Source organism: Pipistrellus kuhlii, unplaced genomic scaffold (genome assembly GCF_014108245.1).
Source record: "Pipistrellus kuhlii isolate mPipKuh1 unplaced genomic scaffold, mPipKuh1.p scaffold_m20_p_23, whole genome shotgun sequence".
Classification (NCBI taxonomy): domain Eukaryota; kingdom Metazoa; phylum Chordata; class Mammalia; order Chiroptera; family Vespertilionidae; genus Pipistrellus; species Pipistrellus kuhlii.
The window spans coordinates 12,226,234-12,248,982 of record NW_023425522.1 but is presented as its reverse complement, the minus strand read 5'-3'; the positions used below and the strand labels follow the sequence as shown (position 1 = coordinate 12,248,982).

Here is a 22,749-nt window from a genome sequence, read left to right as displayed (position 1 = left end):
TGGGAGAAAGGGGGACCCCAGTTCTGTAGGGGGTTCAGCAGCAGGAGGCAGGCTGGGCCCTGCTCGGCCAGAATGGAGCCACGCTGAGGGTGTGGAGGGCTGGCTCTGAGAAGGTGACCTGGGGGTGGCAGGCTCCTCAGTGATCCCGAGGTTGCACCTCAGACCTCCCCCCACGCCTGGGAATCACGCTGAACATTCCATCAGTGCTTCTCCCTCTCCCCAAAGACGGGGCTGTGTTCTCCAAGCCGCCCACAGGGGCCGAGCGCCACCGCAGGGGAAGTCAGGGCTGCGATTCCTCCTCCAGGCTCCGAAGCGGCGACAGGAGGTCTGGGTGGGATGGGGGGGGTTCCTCTCCCTCTGGGAAGGAGCACCACCCACCTCCACACCCCAGTCAGAGGCACGGGGCTTCCAGCCCAGCCCTGCTATTCAGATGGGGAGACTGAGCTCCACAGCAGAGCCTGGGTGACCCCAAGGTCGTGTGGCCAAGCAGTGCCTCTCAGCCCAGAGCGGGGACCATGGCGAGGGGCACGCCTCAGCCCCGGTCCCTGGCTGCAGCTCCACCTCGTCTGGATCCGCTCCCAGCACACCCCCCCCCCCCCCCCCCCGCCCCAGGCAGGCAGCCACCCTGGTCCCGGGTCCATTGCTGGACGGTGGGCCTCAGGCCTCCCTCAGTCCCCCTCAGCTGCAGCCTGTGCTCTTCAGAGGACGGGAGACCAGGGTCCCCAGCACGGAGAGGGCCCCGCCGGGCAGGCAGCTCGCACCTTCACAAACATCTTGCTGCCCTGGGCCGCCGAGCCGGGGCGGGTGGGCGTGCAGTACACCGACATGGACTTGCGGTCTCGGGAGAACTCCAGGGTGAACTCCTTCCGCATCAGCTGGCGGATGACCTGTGGGGCCCGGGCGGGTCAGGGCGGGAGGGCAGAGCCAGCGACGGCCCGCCTTCTCCCCAGCCGCTCAGCCCCCTATGGAGCCCCTTGCAGTGGAGGGATGGCGTCTCTCCTCTGACCGGGCATCGGGGGCCTCCCTCTCAAGCCCCAGAAGTGCCATCAAGTTGCCACTTCCCCGCCAGGCTGTGCATTTCCCAACCCCGAGTCTCTGGCCTCACTCGGCGTTTTCCTCCATTTTCTTCCCGGCCAAGCAGCACGAGGGTCTGAGGTCCTTCCTCCTCCCAGAAGCCTCCCAGGACTATGTCTGCCTCTCACCCCTCCCCGGGTGCCCAGGAGGCCCAGCCCCACCCCGCTCACCGCGTTGCAGGCGCCGGCTCGCTCCACCCGGGACAGGCCCTGCAGGCTGGTGTCAAACACGTTCATCTTCTCCACCAGGCACGTCAGCGCCGTCTCCGTGGCCTCTCCCACCTTCTCATACACGCCCTTGGCCTGGCGGGGCCCGGGGCACAGGGGTAAGGGAAGGGCGGCCCCCGGAGGGCTAGCAACCTTACCCCCCCCCCCCCACTTCCTGTCCCTGGAGCTCCCTCTGCCGGATACCTGGAGCCTCTTTGGCATCAGACCTGTGGACCCTTCCCAGCCCAGCTAGCCTGGGGTCTGAGTGGGACCTGGCGCTGACGCTCACCTTCCCTTCCGACCTTCCCTTCTCCGGCACCAAGACCTCTCCCCTGAGCCATAACCCCACCTTGTACCGTCCCTGCCCTCCGCCCCTCTCTCCTGGCTTCTCCTCAGCCTCCTTCCCAATTCCTTCCTCCTTGTAAATACTGCTCTCCAATCGCGCTCCTTCCCTCTCACTTCTCCCGGAGGTCTCACGTGGCCCTGCCTCCACCACCCTTCACGTGCTCTCGAATGCTGGAGCCCAGCCAGCCGAGACCGCCCCCAAGCTCTCAGCCCCCCTGAGCTCCCAGCCCACCTGTCCAGGTGCTGCCTGCTGGACTTAGCCCTTCGGGGACCGTCAGGCCACCTCTTCTCTCCCTGGAGATGCTGCCTTAGTCACTATAGTTACAGTCCCAGCCGGGAAGCAAGTCCTGACTTCCACCTCTTGTTCATCGAGCCAGTGACCAAGTCCCAGGACCTTGGTCCTCAGTCTCTCTCCGGCCCCCGCCTCTTCCTGAGGCTGCAGCCTCGGGCTCCCTGGCTCCAGTCCTGCCCTGCTTGTCCCATCCTCCACACAGAAGCATGGGTGGCGTTTGTAAAGGTAAATCTGACCATGCCACTCCCCTGGCGAAAGCCCTTCGGTGGCTACCGACTGGCCTCAGCCTGGCACTGGGCCTGGCCTGGTGTGGCCATGTCCCTCCCCACAAACAGGATCAGCCGCCTGCCAGCCACCGGGAGGGGCACTCACGCTACATCTCTCCAGGCTGGTGTGGTCGGTCTGTTTCCTTTTCTGAGCTGCTCCTTCTGCTTTCGACACCCTCCCTGGCCCTGCAGCCCCTGACATTACAGACCCCCACAGTCCAAGAGGCCCAGGGTTCCACATCCAGTCAAGAAAGCAGTTGGTGTGTGTTGGTGTGTGTGTGTGTGTGTGTGTGTGTGTGTGTGTAGGGGTGGCAGTGCTCCTGGGCAGGTGCCACCTGTCCTGGGAGCGCTGAGACCCTGGGAGGAGGTCTGTCCCGGGGAGACCGTAACGCGGAGCAGTGGCCCACCTCGTTGTAGTCCAGGGCAGAGTCGTTGCACAGGGCACAGATGGTCGCCAGCTCCACCAGCCCATCGAACTGCCCGCAGCGCACCGGCTGCTCCCCCTGCAGCCTGAGGAGCCGGGCGGTCAGCACCAGGGCCTGGCCCTGCCGCCGGGAAGCCCCGCCCCCCCCACGGCCCCTCGCCCGGCACTCACACTTGGCCCTCCGGGGTGTAGGTGGTGCCGGAGATGGTGAACTCGTGCAGGCGGCACGCGCCAGCTTCTGCCTCAGCGACCACGAACATCTGAGGACGGGAGCACAGGGGCCTGCTGAGAAGGGCCCTCACCTCCCTCCTCCCTCCTCCCCGGCAGCCAGTCTGAACAAAGCCTGGCCCCAGGCTGGGGTCCTGTGGGCCCCCATGGGAGCCACCGCCTTCCCCCCACAGGCTCACAGAGGTGCTGTGTGTAGTACAGAGTCCAGGCTGAGGCGGGAGCCTCTGCTCTGCCCAGGTGTGTCCAGAGCAGCGGTCGGCAAACTGTGGCTCCAGAGCCACAATGAGGCTTGAGAGCCGCGGTTTGCCTCTCTGTTGACTAATGAGTTTGCCCGCCACTGACCTAGACCTTCGATTCCAATAATTACAGGCTGCTGTTGTTCCTTGTGATTAAGCCCCTCTCCCAGTCGTCGGCAAACTCGTTAGTCAACAGAGTGGCAAACTCTGGCTCTAGACCCCTGAGGGGTTTACAGCAGACTCCTCAATGTTCTGGGGGCCCCTGGGAGCTTGATATGCCCTGAGCTGGGGCAGGAGGCCCGGGTCCTGCCGTCTTGCAGTGTGACCCCTGGCTGAGCACTGAGCCTGTCCCTCCACGGGTGACTTGGAGAGAAAGTGGGACCAGCTTCCAGAAGGGGATGGGTTCCTGGCCTCCAAGGGAGAAACCCCACAGCCTGTTCTGGGGCACAGACCCTCTGCCCAAAGGTGTCCACACACAGTGAGCTCCACCCAGAGGGCCAGCTGGGTCCCCCAGCCCCTGCCTGTGCCTCGTGGAGACGGGCCTCTCCCGGCCCTGGGCAGCCCATTTCCTGCCTGCCAGCCGGCTCTGCCAGGGAGACAGTTCCTGCTTCCTGGAAACCGCCTCGCCGCACATTCCCACACCAATGGCCAGCCTGGCATCCAGCAGGTGCTCAATCAATGCCCCTTTCTTCACACGCCCCTCCCTGCTCCCGGGCAGCCCTCCAGCCAGCAGAGCCCTGCCCTGTGCTTCTCAGTCAAGGACACCGCTCCAATGAAGTCCCACTGGGGATTTTAGCGTGTCAGGTGCCCCCTCCCCTGAGGCGGCCTCCGATGGGCTTCCATAGGGCTCTGAAGTCTCAGACTCAGAGCCTGGGTGGCCAAGGCCCAGTGGGCAGGCTGTGGGAGCAGAGGGGTGGGGCAGGAGTGTTGGGGGAGGAAGGGGGGCGGACTTGAGACAGGTGGGAAATCCACAACCTTCTCCATCACCTCACCCACCCGTCTGCCCTCTGCACCTGCCAGAGCCCCAGCCGGAATCCCGGGAGCATGTGGGCAGCAGGGCCGGCATCTGGGATCGGGTTGCAGGGAATGAATAATTCCTGCTCTGGCTCTTCCCAGGACACTGGAGCCGGCGGATCTGATGACGGGCGTTGCCCATAGCGAGTCACGGGAGAACAGGATAGAGCCTGGGTCCGGGCCCAGCCTGGCTCAGACGCCTCAAGGCTGTACTTGACCCTTGCCTGGGTCCTTGATGGTGACGGGGCAGGGCTGACATACTCAGGCGTCAGAGGAGGAAACTGAGGTTCCCAGGTGGGCAATGACCTGCCTGGTGACACGTGTCCGGCCAGACAATGCTGCTCTGCCCCTCGAAGACCTGACTCTGTTCCCCACCAGGGGGCATCCTACAGGCTCTGTCCTCCACCCCCCAGCCAACAAGGAGCCAGGACACAATCCAGAGAGGAGCTGAGCACCACAGAGCAGCACCAGCTCCATGGTCGGGGCACACTCACCCGGCAGACCGACATCTGGTTGGTGGTGAGCGTGCCCGTCTTGTCGGAGCAGATGACGGAGGTGCAGCCCAGGGTCTCCACGGAGGGCAGGCTCCGCACGATGGCGTGCTTGCGCGCCATGCGCCGCGTGCCCAGCGCCAGGCACGTGGTGATGACGGCCGGGAGGCCCTCGGGGATGGCGGCCACGGCCAGGGCCACGGCGATCTTGAAGTAGTACACGGCGCCCCGGAGCCAGGAGCCGCCGTGCGCCGGGTCGGCGAAGTGGCCGATGTTGATGACCCACACGGCCACGCAGATGACGGAGATGGCGTGGGACAGCTGCCGCCCGAACTCGTCCAGTTTCTGCTGCAGCGGCGTCCGCTCGGGCTCCACGGCCGCCATCTGGCTCCGGATCTTCCCCAGCTCCGTGCTCAGGCCCGTGGCCACGGCCACACCCACGGCCTTGCCCGAGGCGATGTTGGTGCCCTGCCAGGGAGGAGGGGAGTGCTGGTTAGCCCCCGGGAAAGGCCCAGCACCCCTGCCCCTGCAGGGTGGGGCTCCTAGCCCCCGAGTGGCTCTCTTTCTCCCTGTCGCTCAGCGCTCCTGGACGTGCGCAGCTATACAGTGCCGTTACTGCTGCCACCTCCATGACAGTGCCATCTCCACGATGCCAGGGGCTTTGTTCAGCACCATATCCCTAGTGCCTATCCTGGGGCCTGGCACAGAGAAAGCTCCAGGCCAATACTGTTAAAGCTATGCTTTTCTTTATTTCAGAGAGAGGAAGGGAGAAGGAGAGAGAGAGATGGAAACATCAACGATGAGAGAAAAATCATCGGTCACCTGCCTCCTTCACACCCTCTACTGGGGATCACTCTGACCGGGAATCGAACCATGGCCTCCTGGGTTATGGGTCGGCGCTGGGCCACTGAGCCACACCTCCCGGGCGCCAGGCCAATGTTGACTGTATGATCAACCAGCACAGCACAGCACAGCAGCAGCCCATCAAAGTAAGATCCACACACAACCAAGTGGCCACGCGGGAATGTGACGGACTGTGGTCACAGGTGAACCTCCCGTACACGTTTACGAACGAACCCGGAAAACTTGGCCTTACGTCCGCCCATTTTCTTTTTTTGTTTGTTTGTTTTGTTTTTTGTTGTTGTTGTTGTTGTTGTTGTTGTGTGTTCACCTGCATCATCAGGGAACTTAACCTATTTTATTTAGGTTTTCATTTTTCAAATTTCAACCCAAAGCTAAATACACCTGGAAACCAGTAAGCACTGTTTGTTCCCAAGGAGTGGGGTCATTCCGATTTAGTCCAGTAAAGTATGCAACCCTTAGAAGTCCACCCATTTTCAAGGCCCACGTCAAATCCTGGGCAGCCAGGACTTCAGGGGCCGGTGCCAGGGCGGCCAGCCTTGACCTTCCATGTCCTCTCCTGGAAAATGGTTCGACAGAGGCCCAAGGCGGCTGCTCCCGGAGGCTCACGGCTCAGTACCCCTCAGGCGGGCGGCTGTGCGGGGGACGGAGCGAGGGGGTGCTGGCCGCAGCCTCAGCCCCTCTTCTGCCCCGAGCCTGCAGCCCCGCCCCCACGGGCAGGCCCTTCGCTGAGGAAATGGCCTGCAGTGAGCCACAGCGACCTGCTTAACACTCAACACTTAACATCCTAGTGGGTTCACCCTCGGAGTCCCCTCCCACTCCAAGGCTTCACTGCCTCGAGGCGGGGCACTGTCCTCCGGAGAGCTGGGTGAAGGTCATTCTCCGGCTTCTGCCACTTGATGCCCTGGGCCTGCCCACCATCCCTGAGCCATCCCTGCCCTGTGGCTTCCGTGCTCGGCCTCAGGCTGCTTCCGGGCAGCCCAGGAGCATCACTAGTTAAGTCCCTCTGAGCCCCAGGGGAAGGCCACTCCCCAGAGTTGAATCCATCAATCCCCCTGAAAAGAGCAGGGTGGGGGGGGTATGGGGAGGGAAGAGCGGCTAACATGGTGATGTGGGGGGTTGGTTTGCCCCGAGGAGAAATGACTATTCCTGCCATCCTCCACCACTTTAGCAACCCTCTTCCTCTAGAAGATTCTCCGTTGAATGACTATAGGCAAACTCAACCCCTCTCCGGTTTAAGGCAGGATAAACCTAGCAGGTGAGAGGAAACGCTCTGGAGTTGGAAATGTCTAAGTTCACATCCCAGCCCTGCCAGTCACTGGCTGTGTGACCTTGGGCCACTTACCTAACATCTCTGGGCCTGTTTCCTTGCTGGAAAACGCAGATAACAAAGGTGGTGTCTTGTGAAGATTAAGTAAACTAATACAGGCACAGCTATTATTTCACTACAAACTTATACGTGTTGTTGATAATCAATGAGGGCTTTAACTGATTCATCTAAATGTTATTCTTTCTATTATCACTAGTGGCCCAGTGCATGAAATCTGTGCATTGTGGGGTGGGGAGGGGGTTGTCCCTCTGCCTGGCCTGCAATCTGGGACCCCTCGGGGGATGTCTGACTGCCGGTTTAGTTGGACATCCCTCTCACAATTCAGAACCACTGGCTCCTAACTGCTCACCTGCCTGCCTGCCTGCCTGATCGCCCCTAACCACTCTGCCTGCCAGCCTGCTCACCCCCAACTGCCCCCCTCCACCAGCCTTCTCACCCCCAATTTCCCCCTGTTGCCGACCTGCTTGCCCCCAACTGCCCTCCCTGCTGGCATGCTCACCCCAACTGCCCCTCCACCAGCCTGATCACCCCTAATTGCCCTCCCCTCCTGGCCTGATCATCCCTAACCTCCTTGGCCTCGGTCCTGCCACCGTGGCTTTGTCTGGAAGGATGTCCGGAAGGTCTCCTGCAAGGTCTCCCAGTCTCATTAGTATATTACCCTTTTATTAGTACAGACTGTCCAGGCAGAGGGCCGCGGACTTACAGAAAACAGCATGTTCTTCTTGTCCTGGTTCACAGCTCTGGGGTCCGGGATGGCATCTGTGTGCTTGGTCACGGACACGGACTCACCTGCTCATGGAATCAAAAGATGAGAAGCCCCACGTGCAGACACCCCCACCCCCTGACCCAGCCCCGCTCGGCACGGCCCCCGGCCTCACCTGTCAGGATGGACTGGTCCACTCTCAGCGCGGTGGACTTGATCTCCACGAGGCGAAGATCGGCAGGCACTTTGTCTCCCACTGCGGAGGGAGAAGAGCTGGGCTGAGGGTGGCTTTGGGCACCACCCCCCAAAAGCCAGGAGGGCGCCCAGGACTCAAGGCTGGGCTGGGAGGCAGGAACCCAGCTGGGATTCCTCAGGGAGGGAGGCCCTGGCCTCTGGCCTCTGGCCTCACCTGTCCAGCAGGGTTTGGGCCAAGAGCTGAGGAGAGATCTACATACACAGCCAGAGACGGGAGCGCAGAGGGGGATGGGCTCGGAGCCTCGCCCCTGGGGAAGAGGGACCCCACTGTACCCGCCACCTCCACGATGTCCCCGGGGACGATGTCCCGCGCACGGATCCTCTGCACGCCGGCGCGGTCCGAGCGCAGCACCTTGCCCATCTCCGGCTCGTACTCCTTCAGGGCCTCGATGGCACTCTCGGCGTTGCGCTCCTGCAGCACGGGGGGCAGGCGCGGTCTGTACTCCCGGCCCCAGCAGGCCCCCCTCCTGGAGGGACACCCTCGGGGCTCGGGATGGAGCTGGAGGCAGGACCCCAGCACCGGGGAGAGGTCACCCCCTGCAGCCCAGCCCCACCCCCGCGGCTCCCACCTGCCACACGCCCACGACCGCGTTGGCCACCAGGATCAGCACGATGACCAGCGGCTCCACGAAGGCCGTCATGGTCTCCTCGCCCTCCTCGAACCAGGCCAGCACCTGCCGGGACCCAAGCTGGTGAACTGGGGCTCTGCTGACCGCTTCCTCTGTACACAGGTCTCCTTCTGCTCCCTGCTTTGGGGGAAGATGCCCGGGGCGGGAGGGACCTGGGAGAGGGCCGCTGGGAGAGGGCATGGCTTCGGGCGCGCAGCCTCTGTGGGTAGCGACCACCACAGCCCAGTCCCACCGCCAGCTCTCAGGGACGTGGGCCCGTTGCACAGCTGACAGCGGCGGCGGGCCCCACTGTCTGCCTCGCTGCGGTTTTCCAAGCGTGGTTCCCGCCCCCCCCCCCCCCCCCCCCCCCTACAAGCAGCAGCACCACCTGGGAACTTGCTAGAAATGCGATTCTCGGATTTCCACCCCAGACCTCCGGAGTCAGAAACCCCCCAGTCTGTTTGAACAAGCCCAGCTGACCCCGCTTCAGGCTCCCACCCACCCAGAGGCCGGTGGCCAGACACAGATTCCAGCCAGAGCCCGGGCCTGAAGCAGGAGGCCCGGTTCACGTCTCACTCCCACCCCTCGGCCTAACTGGGACCTGGTCACTCCCCTCCACTGCCTCAAGGGGGCCTGTTGGTACCAGCACCCATTCGGCTCAGCCGTTTTAGGGTAGACTTTCTACTAGTAAGAGTCCTCAGTCTCCACAGGCACGGGGAGCGGCCAGGAGAGCCAGACACAGCTGGCTGGAGAGGAAGGGCCCCTGCTGCTCCTCCTCTCCCAGTCACAGGACCAGGTCCCCCCCCATCCTTACCCCTCCCCCCCCGGCCCTGCTGGGTCCTGGGTGGGAGCAGGGGTCCTGTCTACCCTCCGGGCAGCCATGTGCCTGCACCACCCTTGGGACTCTGCTGCTCAGTCCCCAATGACAGCCACTGTCCCCTCCCCACTCCATCCCGACCCCATGACCCCGTGGGTCCAGGAGGGGCCCGGGCAGCGGGCAGGGGCAAGAGCAAAGGGAGGCAGCAGCCCTGGGGGGCGGCAAGAGGTTCCGGCCTGAAGTCCTCTGAGGGCACAGGGAGCCAGAGGGGCTCTCAACCAGGGTGACGGTGTCTCCTGGGGACATTTGGCAATCTCTGGGGACTCGCTTGTCACAACAGAGGGTGCCACTGGACCTGGTGGGCGGAGGCCAGGGGTGCCTAAGACCGCCCCCAAGCAAAGATCAGCTGGTCCAGATGTCCGTACTGCTGAGGCTGAGGAACCTGAGCTAAAGGGGGCAGGGGCTGGCAGCCGGGGGGACAGATGGGAGTGGGGCGCAGTGGGGGCTGCGAGGATTCACAGGGGAAGTGACCTCGGAGCAGGGCAGGCGGGCAGGGGCCCAGGGGTGCCAGCGGCCGGGAGGACAGCCCTGTGTTCGGAGCCTGGGACTCTGGGCACTGGCCCGGCCAGGCTCCCCGCCTCCCACGGGCTGCCTGAGGCTGGGGGACGGGGCCCCACTTACAAAGGAGACCAGGGCGGCCAGCAGCAGGATCCGCACCAGCAGGTCCTCGAACTGCTCCAGCACCAGTTCCCACAGGGACTTCCCTGGGACAGGAACACGTGTGAGGCCCAGGCCCTGACCAGCTGGCCTGCCCCCACGCAGAGCTGGGACAACCTCGGAGACCGCCTGGCCTGCTCTCCCCGCCCCCACCCCCACCCTCACCATTCCGAGGCAGAGCCTGAGGCCGGGAGAGGCGCAGGTGGGCGACGCCCGGGGACTCGGCAGGGCCTCACTGTGCCCGGGAGGGGAGGACACACGTGACCACGAACGGCCCAAGGATGCCACCCACAAATGCCCTGGCGCACGCCTCACCTTCCTCGGTCGGGAGCTCTGTGGGATCCAGCAGCCGTGGGAGCCATGCGGAGACAAGAGACATTGGGTTAAGCAGTGGGGCCCCTCCCTCTGTGCCCGCCTGGACCCCCACGATGGTTGAGACATGCCCACAGCTCTCCGGAGTCATAGAATGGACTCCACAACCCCCACACCATGTCCCCACCACCACCTCCCATCCCCCCACGCCTCCTCTAAGCACAGCCTGGTGTGGCCTGGCTCCCCCAGGACAAGACCAGCCAGGAGAGTCCTTCCAGAGCCTCCAGGCTAGCCCCTCCCCCAGTCACATAGGGACCCCGAGGTGGCTCCTTCTCCATGGCTGCCCAGACCTGACCAATGTCCCCCACCCCGACTCCTCGAATTTTGAACATGGACTTGGGCTGCCTCTGATGCACCTGCTGCACCAGGACGAGGTCTGAGCCCCACACCCCCAGGGCTTCCCCTGGACACAGCACAGCAGCCAGGCAAGGGGGACCCTGCACACTCAGCTCCCGGAGGCCCAGCCTGCCTAAGCCCTGCCTCCCTGTCCCTGCTCCTTGGAGGACAGGCTAGGCCAGCAGCATCAGCATCGCTCAGGAGCTGGGTCAGACTCTGAGGCTCCACCCCAGGCTGGCTCTCCTCCTCCCCTCCTCCTCTTCCCCTTCCTCTTCCTCCCCCTCCCTCCTCCTGGACACCAGTCTTTGCATTGTCCACCTGTTTTGGGCTCAAGTGCCCGCCCACCATTTTCCTCGCAGACCACCTGTTTGGAAGATCCGGGGCCTGCACCTGGCAGCCAGACCGTGAAGAGTATCAGGCAGCCCCGGATGGTTTGGCTGCAGGAACCCAGGAGGGAAACATAGAACCTAAAAATACACTTTCTAGCATTTTCACCGAAGTCCTATTTTAGGCAGCGGCTGACATTTTCCGTGGAAAATGTAATCTCCAGTGTCCTGCGTTGAGATTAAAATCAAACAGACGTTTTCCTTCTGATCCATTTAGCCGGAGTGGACAGGAAAGGCGGGGGGAGGGCGAGGCGGGTTTCTGGGCCAAGTCCCTCATGGACGAGGGTCCTTGAGAGGTCGGCTCAGCCATGCCCACCTCAGCCCAGCACAGTGCCAGCCTTGGGCACACATCAGCCTGCCTCTCCGCGCCCCGCCCACGAGAGTCCCAGCCCTCACCCCCGGGGGTCTTCAGGGCCCCTGACCAGAGGGAGCTCACCTGGAAGTCTCACCTGAACCCCTCCACCGCCTCCCTCACCCCTCCACTAGGCACTCGGCGCCTCTGCCACCATATTCCTCAGGGGCAAGGCCTGGGGTTGGGAAGCTAGTTCCTCTCAAGCCACCTTCTCCCTGCCTCTCGAGTTCTCTCTCTACCCCTCCATATGGGTCCCCCCTTCCGCTCTCTGACCCAGGACCCATGCTGTCCCCCAACTACAGCAGGTCCTCAACTAACATTTCACTCAGTGTCATTTCTTCATAATGTTGATGAGATGCCGCAGGAACTTAACCAGTTCCTGTCCATGAGCCTCTAATTCGTTTTGTTATAAATCGTTTTGCAACTGTTTCAAGAACCCGTATCGTTAGGTGAGAACTCATTTCCGATTCTCCCACCTGTAGGCATTCCCGGCCTCCACGGGAGGTGGGAAAAGAGGGACCTGCGTCAGTTCCAGGCTGCGGCACTGAACGGTGGTGAGGGACTTGGGAAGCATGCGCTCCCAGAACTTCTCTGAGACCGAGTGTCCTGCAGCTGCTGTCCCGCTCGGCAGCCACCAGCCACCCGCCACAGGCAGCTCTGAGCACTGGGAATGCGGCTGGCGGCTGGCTAGCGTGACTGAGGAGCTAACTTTTAGATTTTACCTAATTTTCATTCATTTACATTTCAGTAGCCACAGAGGCCAGGGGTTGCCGTACTGGACGGCACAGGTCAGGCGCTCTTTGTCCCTCTGCTGCAGAAACCAGCAACCGGCAAGATGTGTCTGGTGTGTGCCCCCAAGTCCCGGGGTGCAGGAGACACAGCCCCGGGGGCCTGCCGCTGACATACACATGTTCAGAGTAGGTGCGACAGGACCCCCATTGTTTTAAGCCATTGAGATCTGGGGGTGGTTACAGCCGCCTAGTCAGCCTGACTGATACCCTCTTCCCCCCAAACCTGGCTTCTACCACAGGCTCCCCTTTCACCCCCACTCACTGGCCCTGGGGGAGGCCCAGCCCGCCATGCAATCACAGCGGACAACCTGCCTACCCTGCACATGCACATACGTGTGCTTCTGTCCCGCCTGAGCAGCTGGCTCCCCGGGGACCCCGAATAAGTTTGGAAGATGGGGTCCACCCTACCCTGGAGGGCTGCTGTGAAGACCGTCGCTAATGTTAATAAGAGCCCCACTTACTGGGCACCTAGTGTGTACCAAGCAGCGAGCCAGGTGCTTTCCCCCCATTATCTCCCAAGGTCAGTGGGAGGGCACTGTGTGCCGAGCACAACGAGGAGGCTCACGATAGCGATAAATCACCGCAGGACCATTAGAGTTGAGTGCGCCAGCGTGGAGAGCGGCCACAGTGTTTGGACAACAGGTTCAAGCCTCGGACTAATGAGAGGGCACAGTCCTCTCATGGCCACGTGCAGTCCCAGCCTGGAGGGCAGAGTCCTCCGGCACAATCATAGCCAAAGGCTATCGCTGTCAGCTTGAACCTATGGTCGAACCTGTGGCCCCACGTGGCTGAGTGATGTGGGCTTGATAGAATTCAGGTGCATGTCATTGAGCAGGTTTGAAACCCACGAGAATGCTGTGAACATCTTGACCACTTGCCCTTACGTACTTTGCCTCGGAATCTGGCTGTAAAATAAAGACACGGCTTCGGGGCTGTGGCGCTGTCGCTAGCTCTCCATCAGAGAGGACAGCGACCCGCCGAGACCCAGCTTTCTTCTCTTGTCTGTCTTTTCTCAATCCTCCACCGCCCCCTCTCAGGCTCACCGAACCTGGCTGAGCTAGCTGGCTCGGCACATACGTCGCCCAACGTGGGGCTGAGTATGCCATGGCCGTGCTGGCTCGCCACACGCCAGATGCCATGCTAACGCCTCATGTGCATTACTCCTGTGACTCTCCAACAACCTGAGAAGGAGCATTCAATGATTATTCCCGTTTTACAGAGAGACAACTGGAGCCCAGAGAGGTTGGGTGACCAGTCTATGGTCACCCAGCAGGAAGTGGGAGTGGCAAGAAGGGTTTTGAGCTCAGGTAGTCTGGTTCTCAACCCTCTACACAGGACCTCCTGCACTAACTCCTAGGCTGTCCTGCCTTCCTGGGCCCTCTGCCTCTCCCAGCCAAGGTCACCTGGGAAAACTTGGTGTCTCATGTCCTTCTATCAATGGACTTATCCCTCTACTGTGGCCCCAGAGCCACCAGCCAAAACCATCCCTGCCCCAAGGCTCTGCTGTCCTTCCTCACAGGGATTGTCTGGGGGTTACTAGGTTCTGCCAGCTCAGGCCTGGTCTGTTCCAAACTCCAATCCTGCCAAAACCCTAGACCAGTGGTCGGCAAACTCATTAGTCAACAGAGCCAAGTATCAACAACGATTGAAATTTCTTTGGAGAGTCAAATCTTTTAAACTTAAATTTCTTCTAACGCTACTTCTTCAACATAGACTCTCCCAGGCCATGGTATTTTGTGGAAGAGCCACCCTCAAGGGGCCAAAGAGCCACATGTGGCTCTTGAGCCGCAGTTTGGTGACCACTGCCTTAGACGACCAATTCTCCTCTCATGTGACCGAGTCCAGGGGCCATGGAGCACCTAGCCCCTCCCCAGGCATCCCTGCATGATGCTGGCTCCCCGTTGCTGTCCGACCAGGCTGCACATAGTGGGGGAGGGCTGGACCAGTTCCCCCTGAGATGGTGGCATTGGGCTCTCGGCAGTGCCAGATGCCCATTTGTTAAGTGAGGAGAATGCCCCACCCTGCCCACCTGGAGGTGCCCCCTGCCAGGCTGCACAGGAGGAGTGCTCCCTCCAAGGCCCCCGGCTGGGCCAGCCTGGGGCACGCAGCCCCACTGCCCTTCTGGAATGGACCTCTGGTCCGCCCACTGACGGCCTCTTCACCGGCCTCTGCTCTGGCCCATGCCCACAGGTGCCTGATGTGGGGCTGGGCTGCCGGAGGAGGCGGGGGTAGGGGGGTGAAGGAGATGTTGGGAGTTAGCTGTGGGTCCTAGGGGGCAAAAGAGAATGTGATCAGAGAAACGTCAGGGTTAGAGCAAGGAGTCTGGTCCAGAGGACTTGAATTCAAATCCTGTTCTATCTCTTGGCAGTTCTGTGACCCCTTCTGTGCCTCAGTTTCACCATCTGCACAATGGGAATGGATCATCGCAGTAGCTATGTCCGAGGGGTGGTGTGGAGATGAAATGGCATGCTACGCATGAAATATTATACTTAGACTATGCACGGCGCACAGTACATGCTCAGGAAACATCAGCCATAATAGGTATTAGATTGTGGGCTTTGTGACGGTCTGTGTTCCCAGCACCTGGAATAATGTGTCGGCGCTCCATTAACTTAACTTCTATAAGCGAATGAATGACCCCATCTCTGCCTGGTTTATAGGTCAGTGGCTGTCCCTGGCCTGCAGAACAAAGACCACCCTGAGCCTGGTCTTCAAGGCCTGCCTCGATCCGCCCAGCCAGCTTCCGGAATCACCCCGTATCTTAGACATCCATCCGCCAGCCAAGTGAGGTACCTCGGCATTGCCACCACCTCCGCTGGGGCCGCCTCCAAGATGTTGCTGGGGCCGTTCCTTCTGTGCAGGGTGCCCTTCCCATCTCCTCATCTGAACTCGGCCTTCCAGGAGGGCTTCCAGGGAAAAGTCCCCTCCCGGGATCACCCTGCCCTGGCCAGTCCTCGGTGAGGGAGCCGCCCCGCCTGGCCGGGCCTGGCTGAGCACCTTTGGGGCCCCAGGCACTGAGTCACCCCTGCGTCCACACAGCTGTCAGACTGTTTACTCAGTTACCCACAGCCCAGAGCCCCAGAGAAGGGGGTTCAGGGCCAGGGCTGCCCCCATGCTCCAAGTACCACCTGCTCCCTTCATCACCCCTCTCTGGACTCCTTCCTTCTCACAACATTGGAAACTGGTATTTCAGCTTCTAAATGTCAGTTCCAGCTGGGAGAGGCCAGTGCTCACCGAGGTCTTCCTCAAAGGTAAATTTACAGAGCAATTAAATTGTCACCTGCAGAATAAAGGAGAGACCTTGCCCGGCCGCCCCGCCCAACCCACCTGGCCCTGCCCGGTCTCCAGGGCCCCCCTAGAGAGGGCAGCCTGGCCCTGCACTGCGGGGGGCCTGGGTGCGCAGCCTGCTCTCCGGGGGCCCACGCCCGCCAGGCTGACCTGGCACTAACGTACCGGGGAAGGCTTTGCTCAGCATCGGGTGCCAGCTGTGCTGTGGGCAGACCTGCCCCACCTCAGGCAGCTCCTGGTGCAGGGGGCTGGGGAGCTCGGAGGGGACTGGGCCTGAGGCCATCCCTGGAAGGGGGCACTGAGTTTGCCCAATGAGGCTGTGGAAACCAGAGTGAAGCCCGAGAGACTTGGAGCTTGTAAATCCCTGCAGAGCCGCGCCCCTCAGATCCAGGAGTCCTGCTCCCCCACCCCCCACCCCGCCAGGCCCTGAGGGGGTCTCAGAGTCCATCTCTGCTCTGCCTCTGACGCGGAGACCACGGAGGACATATCTGCGGGAGGCTGGCAACTCGGATCTCCCTCCCTCCTCCTCCTGCCTGGCCCCAGCCCTCCTGGCCTGGTTTCTGCGGGTTTCCGAAAAACTCCAGCGGCCACCTGGGGCCTGGGCTCGGGGCAGGAGAGAAGGCCGCAGCTGACACCGCGCGCAGGCGGGAATCTGACTCGGAACCGGCCGTTCCATCTGGCAGCCCTGCGGCCGGCTGGCTGGCACACCCACCGCACAGATGGCTGCCTGCACCCAGGAAGTTAGTGTCCCTAAAAAGATACCAACCCTGGGACCCGGGACCCCTCCCGATGCCCACGTCACTGGGCTTTCCCGGGACCACGTAACAGGACATGCCCGGCCTTGGCTCCTGCCTCCTGCCTCCCACGCCCAGAAAGGCGAAGGGCAGCGGGTTCATGGACATTAGGAAATCAGGTGGCTCCTACGTCTCCGCCGGAGAAAACGCCCAAGCGGACTCGGAAGCAGAGACATGTAACGTGAGGCCGCGAGAGGACGCGTTTCTCGGCGGGCTGGCGCGGCGGCAATGGCCAGCAGCATGCCGCCGCCTCCGGGAGGTGGCAGCCGGCGGGTCAGCCGGTGCGACTCTACGGAGAACCGTTTGGCAACAACCGGCGAACGTTAAACCCAGCAGTTCCACTTCTAGGAACCTGTCCTTGGGTGATGTTCTCAGGAGGGAAATGACACGGGGCCTTGGAACGTGTGAGACTGCAGAGGCTGCGGACAGCCCCAGCGCCCGTCAGGGGCCGGACAGGAGGCGCTAGAACGGCCACACGATAAAGCCACGGGGACCCCAAGGAAGCTCCGCGCGGCACGGCCCCGGGGGAAGCAGGGGCGAAGCAGCCGCAGCAATGGCTCTTCCGTGTAAAAAGACATGGACCGCAGGTCTAGATGCGCAGAATGTCCTGGGAAGGAGGCCTAAGACCCGGGGACACCGGGAGTTCCTGTGTGGGGACAGGGCTGGGGAGGCATGACGGTGTATCCTTTTCCCCCTCTGAGCATGTGTCCTCCTGTGTGCACACTTTCATTTTTATTCAAAAAGTAAGCTGAGAGGATGTAGAAAATCCTTCCCCTGAGGACGCCGAGTCCTGAGCACCCCTGGGACCTGCAGAGAGCGGCCGTGGGCATGGAGCCTGCCGCTCACCGCCCGGCTGGGCCTCAGAGGACACCCCGCCAGGCTGCGGTCGGGACAGGCGGTGTTTGTGTGCATGGCAGGCTCCTGGCTGGTGTACTCGCTGAGGGCACAGCGGAGGCCCCCTCCCCCAGCTCTGAGGCCGGAGGGCGGGATCCCCAGGCCCTGCCTCCCGCTGGCAGAATTTGCAAACTTCAGGACGTAAGCAAATGACTTCCTTGTGGTTTCTAGCGCTAACGACCTTGCAGGTGCATAGATTCCTGGGGTTGTGGGGACGCTAGTCCCCGGGGTGTTCCCCTCCACCAGCAGGCTCAGGCCCCCCCCCCCCCTGCCATCCAGTTTCTGGCCCAAAGCCAGGCAGCCTCTTCTGCTACAAAGAGGGATGGTTTGGTGTAACGAACACCCACAAACAACGCCGAGACGTGGAGCCTAGTGCAGCCTCACTCAGGATGAATAAAGGGAGGCACCGAGAGGCAGAGTCTTATCCAGAGTCCCACAGCTATGAAGGGGCAGAGACAGGGTCCAAGCCCCTAGCGGTCCCCCTTCAGAGGCTGTGCCGGGAGAGGCAGCAGGACACCCCCTCAGGCGGCAGCTGGGCAGGGAAAGCAGGAGGCGGGAAGGGGCAGCTGGCTCTCCACTCCTCACCTGACCATGTCCAGGGCCCTGAGGCCTCCTGGGAAAAGTCATCAGGAGAGCCCTCTGGGGCTCGGCAGGGGCTGGGGGACAAGCTGGAATAGCTCCTGCCTAACTGACCCCAACTCCTAGCACAGGCACCCCCGCCAGGTCCCAGAAACTATGAGCCCCTTGTACAGATAGGGAAAGCCAGGCCCCCCGCCGTCCCCCGACGGGGACAGGCACCCAGTCCCAGCTCCAGCACTGCTCCGTGGCCTGGGGCAAGCGGACTGCGCTCCTGGTGCCTCAGCTGCTCCTCAGTGGCATGCGGGTGGCAACAGCTGTTCTCAGGAAGAAATGGGAGCGGCAAGTCCTGAGGACAGAGCCTGGCACATAGGAGTGCTCAGCGAACATTAGCTTTCACCATGACTGCTGTCCACGCACAGAAGAAGCAGGGGAGCCCTCGGTGGCCCCCCAAATTTTCCTAATGCATATACCCCGAGAGGCACACACACCCCTGCCCCCAGTGCACACCCTCCTCTGCCAACAAAGCCATGGGGTCAGAAAGGAGAGGGGTAGCGGCCAGGGTCCCACCGGACAGAATCTGTGCGACTCTGGAGGCAGAACCAAGGGCTGGGTCTCCAGTTTCCGCTGGGACTCGGGACTCGCTCTCGGGGGCCACAGCAGCACAGAAGAGGCTGTGGACCCCCGGACCCCACCTCTGCCTCCACCTCCACCCCTCCCTGCCGCCCTCCGTCCCGCGGCAGCGGACACCCTCCCTGCCAAGTCACTAATGGGGGCATTAAATAATATTTATCTCCCCAGTTCCTCCCACAGCGCCACTAAATATAGCAACTAATTTTTTTTGAAAAAGGATTTCTGCTCCAGAAAGATAATATTTATGTAAGAGGTGGTTTCTATAAACCAATACAAAACCCCCAGCTCCCTTCCTGACAGCTCTTCTTAATCTGCAGCCAGTTGGGAGCAGCGAGGCACTCAGGCCGGGGCGCCTTCCCCTCTGGCCGCCTGGGAACCCCGGGAGAGCGAGGGGAGTCCCGGGAGGGCGAGCTCCAAGCCCCGAGGGGCTCCAGCACGAGCTTTGGGGTCGGGGCCATGTCCACATGGGCCTCCAGCAGCCTGCGGGGAAGGTGTGCACAGCCCTGCCCGGCAAGCACCTGCCACCTGTACCCAGGCCTCCGAGGGCGGGGGCACACCGCCCCTGGCACTTGCTGTGCCTTGGGGTAGATGGAGAACCCCACATTCCTTTGAAGACGAGGAAGAAATGATACCTCTTCCCCCCCCATGCCACCCCCCTGCAGACAGCAACAGCGGAAGGCTCCCTCCCTGCCCAGCGGTGGGCAGCACGGCTTGGGGTCCCCGCCTTGGGGTCCAGGAGGCGTGAAAGGCTCCAGGCAAGCTCCCTGAAGTGAGGACTTGAACCTGCCACCCTCAGGGGGAGGATCTCGCCTCGGCAGTTCAAAGCCCCCACCAGCTCCCGCCAGCCACATCCGCCTCGGGTGCAGAAAGAGGAAGACCTGGGTGTGGGGGCGGGGGTGGCGTGGGGGCGGGGGCCCCCGCGGCCGCCAGCTGACATGCTGCACCCTCTGGGCACTTTATGGAGCCCTCGGAGGAGGCTCTGGGGACGCTGGGCGGCGGCAGGCTGAGTCCCCGCGGGCCCCTCGCCCCGGTCTGGGGGTGCACCTGCACTATGGGGAGGGGGGGTGCCCTGCCGCGCGGGACCGTCGCTGGCGGCCGGCGGGGTGAGCGTGCAGGGGCGCATGGGGCTGGGGGCTGGCGGGGAGGACGGTGTGGGTCCGGGGCTGCAGGGAGGGGGACGCGGAGAGAGGGGAGCCTGCCGTCCGGGCTCCAGACCCGGAACCCGCCGCGAAGGTGGCCTCGCAGCCCCGCCGGGCGCCCCAAGAACATCTGCAGGGGTTTCCGGAGCCCTCGCTTCCTGCCCGCCCGCGGAGGCCGAGAGCTGGGGGTGGGGTGGGGTGGGGTGGGGGCCCCCGCGGCCGCTGCGGGGCTGGGGAGACCTGGGCGGCCCCGGCCCCGGCCCCCCGGCCCCCCGGCCCCGGCCCCGGCCCCGGCCCCGGCCCCGGCCCGCGCTCACCATTGGGGCCGTAGCGCTCCCGCGCGCTGGTCACCTGCGCGGGGCTCAGGCCGCCCTCCGCCGTCACCGAGAAGCGGCGCAGCACGTCGGCGGCCGGGAGCAGGTGCGCCGCCTCCATGCCGCCCGCCCGCCCGGCCGTCCGCGCCGCGGGCTCCGTCGAGGCGGCCTCCGTGCGGGGCTGCGGGGCTACTGCGCGGAGCAGCGGCGGCTGCGGCCCGGGCGGCCGCCGCGAAGGGCCATGTCCGCGCCGGGACCTTCCCCGACGGCAGTGACAGCGGCCGCCGAGGCCGCGCCAGGATGCTGCGCCCGGGGCTGGGCTGCCTCCCTCCCGGGGCGGGGCGGCGCGGGGCCCGCCCCCGCACTGACACCCCTTCCGGCCGCCCGCCGAGCCCGCGCCCCGCCCCCGCGGCGCCCAGGGGCGCCCAGGCCGCCGCCCGCCCATTCCGCAGAAGAGGGAACCGAGGCCGCCGCAGGGGATCGCCCCGAGCGTGGCCCGAGGCACCCTGGCCCAAGTCGTAGGGCTCAGGGCGCCTCCAAGGGCCAAACGCCGGTGGGCTTCGGAGCACGGGGCTCTGAGTCCTCTCTGCCCTGGGAGGTTGCCAAATGGAGTTGTCCTTAGCGGGGTTCCCTCCCCCCACTCCCCCACCCCCGAACTCTGCAGGCAGGTCTGGAGGAAACCCAGAGGCCGAGAACAAGCCCGTCTCCTCCTCCTTGATGTTTGTGCTTTCCCCTTCTTCTCCAAACGTCCAGTGATTGGCGGGTCCCCCCTACAAGCAGACCTCTAACAATGAGCCAGTACGTGAGAATGCAGACCAGTCTTGTCACCCCAGACACACACCCTCATCCCAGCAGGAAATGTGGCTGCGGGTGGGTGGGGCTCCCTGGAGAGCTGAGGGCGGGTGGAGGCCTCTGGCCGGGAGAGGGGGGCCAGCAGGACCTCCGGCGCCCCTGAGCTCCTAGGTCCAGGGCTGCAGGTCAGGGAAGCAGAGAACAGTCTGCTTGGCACCCCTCCAGGGTGAGAGACCCAGCCCTCACCCAGGGGCAGTCTTACCCCCACCAGCTGGCCTCTGCTGTCCGCCCTGGCGGCACAGGGTCAGAGATTCCAGGACTGAGCCCACCCGGCCAGCTGTTCAAAACCCAAACCCTTCAGTGCCTCTGCAGCCAGAAAGCCTTCCCCGACACAGCAACTACACACACCACATACACACACCACACATGCACAACATACATACACACACAATATGCACACACCTCACACTCACACTCCACACACCTCATGCATGCACATATGACACACACACAACACATACTTCATGCACACCACATACATACCTCCCCCCTCCCCCCACACACACACATGCACCAGCCTGGCCCTGTTGCTGACTGCCCAGCTGTGTGTGCCCCGATTCTGACCTCCTCCTTGCAGGCCAGGGCTGCAGGGCTCACTGTGTCCCCTTGGCCACGCCTCCTTGAGCACAGACACTCCATGGGGCTGGTGGACAGAATGACCCTGCCTTTCGCTCTGCCTTGGTGGGGTCACCCAGACTGACTCCCAGGGCCCCGCTGGGTGTCGGCCTGCGCCTGGGAGGTAGGGGAATGCTGGTTTTTTGGCTGAGGCTCCTTCCAGTCCAATATCCCTGTCATTTCCCCCTGTCCCTCTCTTCTCTCCCCACTCAGTCCCTACAGCCCCACCTGCATTCCCCAGTTGCCAGGAAAAACTGTTAGCCAGGGCTGGGTGAGGACAGGGCCCTGTGGCTCCCACCAGAGTCTCTGTCCCAGGAAATTCAAGCAGGTGGGAGCCCAATGCCCCTCCTCCAGACACATCCTGGGGCCGAAGCCCCTTGGCCGGCCCAGGCACCTTAACCCTAAGCCTTTCCCATATACCCTACGCTCAGGTTTGAGGGTGTGTGCTAGAAGGTAGGGCCGGTCGGCTGCCTGTTTGCTCTGGCAGGCTAGCCTACGTTCCCTTTCTCTGGTCCACCCCACCCCAGCCCACCCCAGCCCACTCTGCCTCCAAACCACCACACCCAGGGCAAACGGTAGCCCCCACCTGGCAGGCTCACACACCTGTCAGCATGCCCACCTGCTTGGCTGCCCTCATGACGATTTCTGGGCGTGCCTCCAAGCTCCACAGAATCACACTCGGTCATGTCACACTCAAGCCACCTGTCTAGTTGCTGGTGGCCTCTCTCTGTACTTGGACACATAGTTGGTGGCCAGCGTGACACGGCCCCGGACGTGCTGTCCAAAGGGCATTCTATCTTTCCCCCTCCCCACTGCCATATACAGAGGGCTGCAAGCTTGAAACCCCATCCCAGCTCTTTCCAACTTCCTCACAGAACAGGTGGTGGTGAAACTTACCCTCTCTCTGGCATAGGGCACCTCACCTGAGGGGGCCAGGGTGGAGCATGGGGGCACAGCTAGCTAGCTCTTCCCTGGAAAGATTGGGACGCAGGAAGATGAAGGGGTTGCAGGCAGAAAAAGCAGCCTGGGATGAAAGTGGGAAACCTCAGCTATGTGCCAGGGACAGTGATTCAGTTCCTCAGCACAGCTGGACCACAAGGAGCATGAGCACAGGATCAGGAGCAGGTCAGAGAGGCACGGCTAGGGCACTGAGAACTTGATTGCTCTATAGTAGCCTGGATTTTGTACTGAAGGCTTTCTGAGTAATGAAGAGATGGGGTCAGATTTGCCTTAAAGAGAAGCTTCCTGGCCTGGCTGGCATGGCTCAGTGGTTGAGCATCGACCTATGAACCAGGAGGTCACGGTTCAATTCCCGGTCAGGGAACACCCAGGTTGTGGACTTGATCCTCAGTGTGGAGCGTATAGGAGGCAGCTGATCAATGATTCTCTGTCATCATTGATGTTTCTATCTCTCTCTCCCTTCCTCTCTGAAATCAATATATATATATATATATATATATATATATGCACACACAAATCAATATATATAAATATATATATAAATATTTATGCATATATATTTCATGCACTGGGCTCTAGT

General features: G+C 62.5%; 1 protein-coding gene across 2 annotated transcripts in view; it reads right to left on the bottom strand.

Moving 5' to 3' along the window:
• The window catches only part of ATP2A3 (ATPase sarcoplasmic/endoplasmic reticulum Ca2+ transporting 3), a 32,958-nt gene extending 12,905 nt beyond the window's left edge, over positions 1-20,053 (bottom strand). For both annotated transcript variants that reach the window (XM_045586672.1, XM_045586673.1), the window contains exons 1-12: positions 19,746-20,053; positions 10,183-10,200; positions 9,832-9,914; positions 8,295-8,399; positions 7,999-8,137; positions 7,646-7,726; positions 7,471-7,556; positions 4,580-5,044; positions 2,779-2,867; positions 2,591-2,693; positions 1,245-1,376; positions 762-887 (exon numbers count right to left, since the gene is read on the bottom strand). In XM_045586672.1, coding sequence (XP_045442628.1) covers positions 762-887; positions 1,245-1,376; positions 2,591-2,693; positions 2,779-2,867; positions 4,580-5,044; positions 7,471-7,556; positions 7,646-7,726; positions 7,999-8,137; positions 8,295-8,399; positions 9,832-9,914; positions 10,183-10,200; positions 19,746-19,863 — 1,545 coding nt within the window. In that variant the 5' untranslated portion in view covers positions 19,864-20,053. The remainder of the gene's footprint in view (positions 1-761; positions 888-1,244; positions 1,377-2,590; positions 2,694-2,778; positions 2,868-4,579; positions 5,045-7,470; positions 7,557-7,645; positions 7,727-7,998; positions 8,138-8,294; positions 8,400-9,831; positions 9,915-10,182; positions 10,201-19,745) is intronic.
• Positions 20,054-22,749: the final 2,696 nt, after the last annotated feature.